The 9,248-nt window shown below is 37.2% G+C and overlaps 1 protein-coding gene across 1 annotated transcript; it reads left to right on the top strand.

Annotated features, from left to right (window-relative positions):
• The first annotated feature begins 3,133 nt into the window (after nt 1-3,133).
• Nucleotides 3,134-9,168, top strand: LOC137144490 (deleted in malignant brain tumors 1 protein-like). Its single transcript, XM_067534847.1, is given in 7 exon segments — nt 3,134-3,234; nt 3,595-3,806; nt 4,939-5,061; nt 5,064-5,110; nt 5,367-5,755; nt 7,821-8,092; nt 8,803-9,168. Coding segments are annotated over 7 exon segments (1,266 nt in total). The 5' UTR covers nt 3,134-3,193; the 3' UTR covers nt 8,985-9,168.
• The last annotated feature ends 80 nt before the right edge of the window (nt 9,169-9,248 follow it).

Below are 9,248 nucleotides of genomic sequence, written 5' to 3'. Positions count from 1 at the left end.
CTCTAAGTCTGACCCGCTATGGCTGGTCTTATGATACCCAGTTTCAAGTCCATGCTCTGCTTTCTTTGGAGCAGAGATTTAAACCTCAGTCTCCCACAGTAGGTGAGTACCCCCAACCATCAGGCTATACAGTCTCTTTCTTTCAGGCTGTGGAACTGGATGGAGTCACTTTTCAGAGCAGAGCTGTACTATAAGAGTGATAAGCTGCTGTCAGTGAACTTATTAATAGAACTCCACCCAGCATTTTCACTTGCTCATCAGAAATTTTAAAGAAGTACAACAGAGTATTTCTTCCAGTTGTAAGTCTCTCTGATGCTCCAGATTTTAGGCCCAAATGATGATGATTGTTTAATAACTATATTACAGCAGCACTTATAGGACTGGGCCCCATTGTGCTGGGTAGTATACAAACACATATAAAGAAGTGTATTAGTCTCTGAACATTTTTTTTCTTGCTATAGATTTTTTTCTATAATAAATAGAGTTGGGCTGAGGTTCAATTCTCCCCTCTGTCTGATGTGGAGAAGGGTTTTGAACTTGAGTCTTACAAGTTTCAGGAGCATGCCCTCGCCATTGGGCTATTGTATATTCTGGTATGAAGCTTTCTCAGTATGTGCTATTGGAGCTGTTCTATTTTGTATAAATTATTAAATAGTCATTTGAGCAGGTTGTTGAGTCTCCTATAGCCTAATTTAATGTCTTAACCACTAGCCTACAGAGTCGCTCTGAAACTTTGTCCCTCTCCAAATGACTGTTCATTGTCATTTACAGTGGCACTTCAGAGACTTATTCATAATGACAATGAATTGTCTGCCAAAAATCTTTTGCCCAGCTCAAATTATGAATATTCCTTTTTCTAACAAAAGAAATACATCCTAGGATGAATTTCCTTCATTAGAAAAAGGGATATTCATAATTCATACATCCTAGGATGAATTTCTTGCAGGAGCCAACTAACAAATGAAAAAAGTCAAACATTTTACCAAATGTCTTCTCATGATACTGTGAGATCTAATTTAAATGTAATTATATTGTTACTTTTAATATAATGTATAAGCACTATGTGTGACCTCTGTGTGCCTAGGGTAGACCACCTGAAAATTCCAAGATCAGGGCAGGCTGCAAAAGGAGAGCAGATTCTCCCAGCACTAGTCGGTGACCCTGAAGTCAGACTTCCCAACCAGCCAGAAACAATGCTTCTGATTCCCCACATGGGTTATCAAGAAGCTAAAACAAAAATATATACAGTCCCCTTTACTGCATTTCAGTCTCTGGCTCCCAATCAGCCACTAGGTCCTGTGAAGAGATAAGTTATTTCAAACTCTATGATCTTTACCAAAAAGGTTCTCCTGATCCCCAAAGGGCCAGCCACAGTACCAGATCAATAAAAGTTTGGATCTTACCCAGAATACCACGCTGACAGCCAATCCTTTAGTAACTAAAACTAAAGGTTTATTATAAAAGGAAAGAAACAAACTGTAAGAGAAATATTAAATGATTAAAGCAATCACATACATACAAATGATTGGAAAGTCCATATATATCAGGTTCCCAGTAGTATTGTGAAGTTTGTAGTCTTGTATAGTCCCTCTGGTGTACGTCCAGTACCTGGATGAATCTGTCCTTTGATTCACAGCTTCAGTTATAGATTAGGTGATCCAGAGGTAGGTGAAGACTGAAGACAGACTGAAGACAAAATGAATTTGGTGCAGCTGCCTTTTATGTTCCTTGGCCTTTTCCATGCTGCTATTGGAAACTTACAGAAATAAGATGGAGTCCAGGGTCACATAAGTAAGTCCTGGTGACTCATTAAGTGTATCCCTGGCTTTGCCCCCTGGGCCCATTGTACCTGTGAGTTTCCTTAATGGGCCATTAAGCAGGCTAGTGCTGCAGCCATCCTGTCTGGGGTGTTGCCCAGAAACAGCACAAGTTGAAATACAGATACATCAAACATATCCATAACTGCGTATATACATATGACACATGAACATAAACAATATCATCATACTTAGCAAATTATAACCTTTCTAATGTATAATGACATGGCATATCTCATAAATTATTGTAATTTTGACATATTGATGTCAAATAATATCATAAATGGTCCCCCTAATCCAGCCATTGTCACGCCATGTACCAGAAAAGGAACAGTTATTAGAAAGTTTAAGGTTCCTTTCTATGGGACTAGTGCTGCAAACACTCCTATTGTTCTGTGTTTGTACAAGACCTAGCACAAAGGAGTCATGGTCTACAGCTGGGGCTCCTAGGTGCTACAGCAATACAAATAAAAACAAGAATAATGAATCAACATGAGTATTCATTTGAATAGTCATATTGATTTAAATGGAAATATTCTGGAGAGGAGAGTTATTATTGGAAACGGAAGGCTGGATGGACCTCGAGAGGCCATCTTAGTCTATTCCCTCTGCACTAAAGCAAGATTAAGAATATCTAAACCATCCCTGACAGATGTTTGTTTAATCCGTTGTTAACTAACTCCAGTGATGGAGATTCCCATGAATTAATGTTTATGGGATTGGGTCCTGAAGAGGTAACCTTCGTATTTTTTAACTCTGTTTTCTCCTTCCTCTTCTTTTAAGTAAGTGCTTGTATTACAGTAATCAGATGAAATGCAGAAAGCCAGCTATTTATCAGCTGGGTAAATTACACACTTCGGTAGAAATATATTTATGTACTATTTGCAAGATGGGTGCCTGCTTTGTGTTCCCTGATGTTATGATTAGCCAGCCATCTCTCTCCCCCATCCACTGACCTACTTATCCCTTTCTAATTTTTCATCCATTCTTTCTCCCTATGCTCTTCTCCCATTCAATTGTGATATTAATTTAGTTTTATGATTTTATTGGCATTTTCTTGATTTTGGCACATTAGTCTAAAAGTGTGTGTGTGTGTGTGTGCGCGCGCGCATACTAAAAATGTTGCCCTTTTCTAATCACCATTGAAGTAATGGGAGGCTTTCTTTAACTTCAGTAGGTTTTGGCTCTCCCTGATACACAAATATATGCAAAAGTAAATATAAATGACTCGTATGTATTTTTTTCTTCCTCCATTTCATTCTGCAGCAGATTATTCTTGTGGCGGTGTCCTTCAATATTCCTCTGGGACATTTCATAGCCCATTCTACCCTGGAAATTATCCAAACAATGTAGATTGTGTGTGGGAAATACAAGCAATGAGCAATTACCGTATAACACTTTCGTTTAGAGATATCTCGTAAGTAAGGCACTAATTTCCTGGGAAATTCATGGGTTTCAAATCATGGATTTTTGAAATTGAGGCCCCTTTCCATTTCAAAGACATTTCTGAACAGAGATTAACCATTGTAAGTGACCAGTAAACCTAAAATTAAAATTGCATGAATGGAGTATTATTCGTTGTTACTTCTTCAATCCTATCAAAGTGGTTGGTACCATACAAATTGGCACCATACAAAATGCAAAATGAAGATAATTTCTACCCTTAACACCTTGCACTCTGAAGGGTTTAATCTGAGATTTTAGGTGATGCTTTGTGCTGAGTCGTGAAATAGGAGTTTACAAAATAGTTTACAAAATGTTCGTGTTCATTCCCCAGGACAGAAGGAGGTGGATGCCAATATGATTATATTGAGATATATGATGGGCCGCTCTATACCTCTCCATTACTGGGGAAAATTTGTTATGGTTCCTATCTTACATATACATCATCCTCAAACTTGATGACAGTTCGATTTCACAGTGACGGGAGTATCACAAACAGAGGGTTTCGTGCTGAATATTTCTCCATTCCTGCAGACCAGAATACTAGTAAGTTCATTTAAACACGGAACTTTGCTTTTCAGCAGACAAGCGTATTTACAGATTTATTTGTTAAATAACCATTGATTAATGTTGTTCATGCACTTCAGTATAGCAACCATTCACTGTCCTCTTTCGTACTGTGTGATTAGTGACCTACTACTTTCATACAATAGTTAGTTTTATATTTAAACAAAATCAATCCCATTAATTATTTTTAAACATTTTCTCTAATATTCAGCCTCAATGTATTTTTACTTTTATATCATCTCTTTACTCTTACTTATGGCCCCTTGTGCTACCCAACTGCTCATTCTCTTCAGGTCTCATCCTACTCCTGATGCAGGTAAAACTCATTGCAATCCCCCTTCTTCATATAGCATGAGTCAATTTAATGTCCTTCCCCCAGCTCATTAGTTGTTATCAATATGAGCTCTATGCCTGTTTAGTACTTTACGGGTACTTGTTTAGTATTAGAATTATTCATATTTAGAATCATTCTCACCACTTCCTTTCCCACTTTTGATGCTCTTCCCTGAATTCTCTGCAATATGTCCAAGTCTTCAGCTACGGAGGTGCCCACAAGTGAACTTGAACACTTCTCATAGCCATTCAATAACTGATCCTTAAGCACTCATTCAGGCAAAACTCCTATTCCTTTCAATGTACTGTTCCCTTTGTCTTCACCTCCCATTGTGTTTTAGATCATTTTCTCCCAGAAGTACTGAAAGCCTTGAGTTCATTTGCTTAATAATGGCCCTGGTAATACAGTTCTTAGTTTTACTCAAGCAAAATTCCAAGCAACTTCAATAGGACTTTCACTTGACTCCGGGATTTGATCCACTATGGCAACTGGGATTCATATGATCCTTACCACTGATGACTCTCTCTGATCACAAAGAGAGAAGTTATAATTTGCAAAGTTTGATAATACTAGTAATCCACAGCTTAAACCACAGGTTCCTGGTGCATAATTCAATATTTAAGACACAAGAGAGTAAAAAAGTGGCTTGGCTTATGAATCCCTTTCCCTCTCCCAACCTACACACAGAGTAGATAGAATCATAGCTATAGGTGGCAACATTTCATTACTATTGTATGCCTAAATGCACTAATAATATGTGTTTTATCCACCCACTAGCTCTTCTATGCTTGCCAGAATACATGCACGCAGTTGTTAACAGAGCCTATCTCCAGTCACATGGCTACACGGCATGGAATGTCAGCTTGAATGACCCTTACTGTAGACCAAATGTTACACCGACTTTGTTATATTCAACATACCATACAATGGCTGTGGCACAAGACGAGAGGTAGGAAGTTAAATATTCAACAGCCTGTGTAAGTAGGTCTGTGTCTTTCTTTTCATAAAGCCAACAAAGTTGTTAAAAATGTCTTGTGAATAGAAATGACCAAAGTCGCATTTCTTTTCAGAAGTGTGGAAGCAACACTTTTTAAGTGCATATTATTCTATAGGGGCATAAAAAGTTTATTAAGCATAATTGTAATAGTGACCTTAGGCAAAACTGTGACTACATGAGATAATTCTGTATTTAATGTGTCAAACAGGGAAACAACAACACTATCATCTATTCCAACTTGATCAAAACAACCTCTTCTGATTATGTAATCAAAAGGCAAAAAGATCTTCACGTACATATCAACTGCAAAATGCTCCAAAACACATGGATAGAAATAATGTATGTTGCTGAGGATGCTACTGAGATCAGCGAAACCCAGTATAGCAGATATGATGTGAACATTTCATTTTATGAATCACCATCCTTCTCACGGCCAGTGTATGACTCACCATACTACGTTGACTTGAATCAGAATTTATTCCTTCAAGCTTCAATTCACAGCTCTGATCCAAATCTGGTGTTGTTTTTGGACACGTGTGTTGCATCACCTGATTCCAATGATTTTACAAGAATAACCTATGATATTATCAAGAGTGGGTAAGGACTTCCTCAGCAATGGTTTACAATGGATCTGTGCATGCAGTACTGTATCTGTTTTGTTTATGGAATAATTTGAATGGGGCCAGTGTGAATTAATTTCAGTTTCCTTTGCCAATGAACTATTTAAATATGTTTTGGCAAATCCTGGCAAAACATGCAAAATAATGGTAGAAATTATCTTTAGAACATGCAACCCTGCACCAGTGATTCCATTCAAAAATATAAAATAGTAACTACAGTGGTAGATTCAATTCTGATGGAAACAGGTGTAACTCCAACCTCCACTGATATTCGTGGATTTTCACCTGCCTGCATCAGGATTGAATTCAGCCCCAAATAGCTTCTCTATAGAATTGAACTGTGTATTTTAAAAATATTCTGCTCTATTTTTTAAAGAAAAATATTCATTCTTTTTTGCAATCCTAATTTTCTTGTATCTTTTTTTTTTAAAATCTCCTCAATTTCTTTTCATACTTACTCTGTGTTTTGCAAGTGACACGTATGAATTTTAATCTCACTCAGATGACCCAGAATCGTTCGTCTGGCTCAGCTTAAAACAAGGGTTCTCAAACGGGGGGTTGTGACCCCTCAGGGGGCTGTGAGGTTATTATGGGGGGCGTCGCGAGCTGCCAGTCCCCACACGTGCCGGTAAGGGTGGCATGGCATGGGGGCGGTTGTCATTTTTGGGTGGGTTGTCACATCCTGAAATATTTTCAAATAAGGTCCTAGCAAAAAAAAATTTGAGAACCCCTGCCTTCAACCATTTCTTGTGGAAAAGTCAGATAAAAGAATTACAGAAAACAAATTAGATTCTTATTCCTATTCTTTTCCTACCAGAATTTCAGTAGCCTTCTTCATCGTTAGACTCTACACCTTTCTGGGTATGAAAGCACAAGTCTTTCAGGAGCAGGTCCCATTGTCAATGAATATATAACTCATTCATTTGTTGGTGCAATCCTAATTGTATATAAATAATGGGGAATAAAACTGAAATTTCAAAATAATTCAGCCAGGGTAGCATTAGAGCTTCAGGACACACAGAAGTTAAATTTTAAAGAAGCCACCTGCATGATGGTTTAAAATACCCTATCTATTGCAGGAGATGAAAATTAAATATTCAAAACAACCCTTTTAAGAAATGATCTGATAAAATCATACAACGATGAGAGAGCCAAATCTTTTAAAACCGAATATTGATATAAATCCAAAAGGAAATACATTTACCATATCTTCATTCAAACATATCTTAATCATCTATAGGTGATATAAGTGTTGGCATGAATATAAAACAACATAGTAACATATTATACAGTATAAGCTGAGATTATTATAAGAATAGTTTAATACCTTGTGATCTTAATTATGAGAATGGATTTATTAAAATATGCATGAAATACACTGAGGATACGAGACCTCTACAGCTTATTCTGAAATAATAGCTGTGTGGTAACAGGTAAATTGTGTTCCTTAGTCGTGGTGGTTAAACTGAAGCAGAATGCATTAGCATGGAATTTCTGGCACTTACTAAGGCTAGTCAACACTGACAGGAAAGTGAAACTTAATAAAATCTTGTTCTGTGATGCACCTATGCGGCTGATTTACTAGAGACTGGGTTAATTGGAAACATTGACTTTCTTGCTGCTTGCAAGATATAAAGCGGTTCTGGGTTCTTTTCACAGATTAGTTGCCAGGACACATCCAGGTGGTCTCTTAGCAACTCCTCTGTCCTGGGCCCAGAACTTGCAAAGCCCTATGCAGGCTTAAATTTAAGCATGTGAGTTCAGTAAAACTACTGAAGCTCTTAGAGTTAAGCATGCATGTAAATACATTGCTGATTTAGGGACATCAATATTGTATATTTTGTTTTCAAACAGGTCACTGCCACTATTTTAATCTTTCATTTTCTGCTCTTAGTTCAATTCCACAGTTTTCTCCCTTTCTGTTGTCAGTGCATTGTTGTTGTTTTTTTACTTTAGTCTTTGCACATTAGGACATTGATGCCAGTGATTTATTTTTGTGTGTAGGTGTGAAGACTCATTGTATTTTATTTATTTACCTTTAGGTGTGTGCGAGATCCTTCCTACGGTACATACTATTCACCCTACAGCTCCACCATACGGTTCAAATTGAATGCCTTCAAGTTTAACAACACACATTCGTCAGTTTACCTGCAGTTTAAAATGGTGGTGTGCAGGGTATATGATTATTCTTCCCGATGCTACCAGGGCTGCATAGCCAGGTCTAAAAGAGATACAAGCTCTTACCAAGAAAAAGTGGATGTTGTTGTTGGGCCAATTCAGCTTCGGAAAGATGGCCCTGAGAACAGGAATGCTGGTAAATTTAAATAACCTTCTCTTGTGTTTAGTATAAGGTTCTGTAAATCACTTTTTCATTTCATAAAATCTTTGCATGTCAGGTTACTTCCAATTTCTAGCACTGAAGCATGCTTTTACTGGTTTATCAACAGTTCCATAATAAACATCAGAGATTTGTTTATTGACAAATAGCACCTACAAATTAGTTCCTTACTTAGTATATTTCAAATCCATCATTTTAATCTGTACATCTCAAAAATGCTAACTGAATCTGTTCTGCAGGAAGAAAGATTAAATACATCCCTATATTATAGCTTCATTGATTTAATTATCCCCAAACTGTTCAAGCAGTGTGGTTGTCATGTCTAGTCCTGAATATCTCCAGTAAAGTGAACCCTCAGTGTTCCTTGATAAATGATTCCATTCCCTATATCTTCCACTAGTTACGATTTTTTCATATTGAACCTAAAATATGCTTGCTGTAGGTTAAGATCATGTAATGATCTTTACTAATATAATATAATATATAACATATAATATAATACATTATACTAATATAAAGATGGATTGATTTTTCTAGGATATCATGTATGAAATAGAGTGAAATTGATTTTATTTCCTGACGTATCTAGCGTGTAACTTTTCAGTTCAAGTTCTCTTGTCCTGATATCTTTGGCAATAACTGGAGCAGTGAACAAAACGTAACACTCTCATTCTCTTAACTCACAGATCTGGAGTATTCTGAACATCGGGAAGTCACAGATGCCCATGGCTCATTTACTGCTACTGCTGATCCTTTCCATGCTCCGTTTATTGTTATGGCTGTGGTGCTTGCAGTTATTGTTTTTACTCTTGTTGGGTTTCTTTTGAAAAGGAAACTGAGGAAAGAGGTTCCATACCAGATAATGTGAGACACTAAAGGCACCAGCATCTGGCAGACAGTTCATCTTAAGGCATTTACCTAATGATTCAATTTCTAGCATTTGTGCTAACTAATTTTTATACATAATTCACGCTTCAAGGAGAAAGTATGAAAAACTCTCTGTAAAGAGTTCTGGTAAATTCAGGCTAGAGACGGGCCAGAGGTTAAATCCCACATCCAAATAACAGAGAGAGCTAGGAGTAGTTTGAATCCAGATCCCACCTGCCTAACCTGCTGCCATTTCCAATAATGG

Source organism: Emydura macquarii, unplaced genomic scaffold (assembly GCF_026122565.2).
Source record: "Emydura macquarii macquarii isolate MOO-44397 ecotype Brisbane River unplaced genomic scaffold, CSIRO-AGI_Emac_v2 contig_3462, whole genome shotgun sequence".
Lineage (NCBI taxonomy): Eukaryota > Metazoa > Chordata > Testudines > Chelidae > Emydura > Emydura macquarii.
This window is presented reverse-complemented; position numbering and strand designations above follow the sequence as displayed.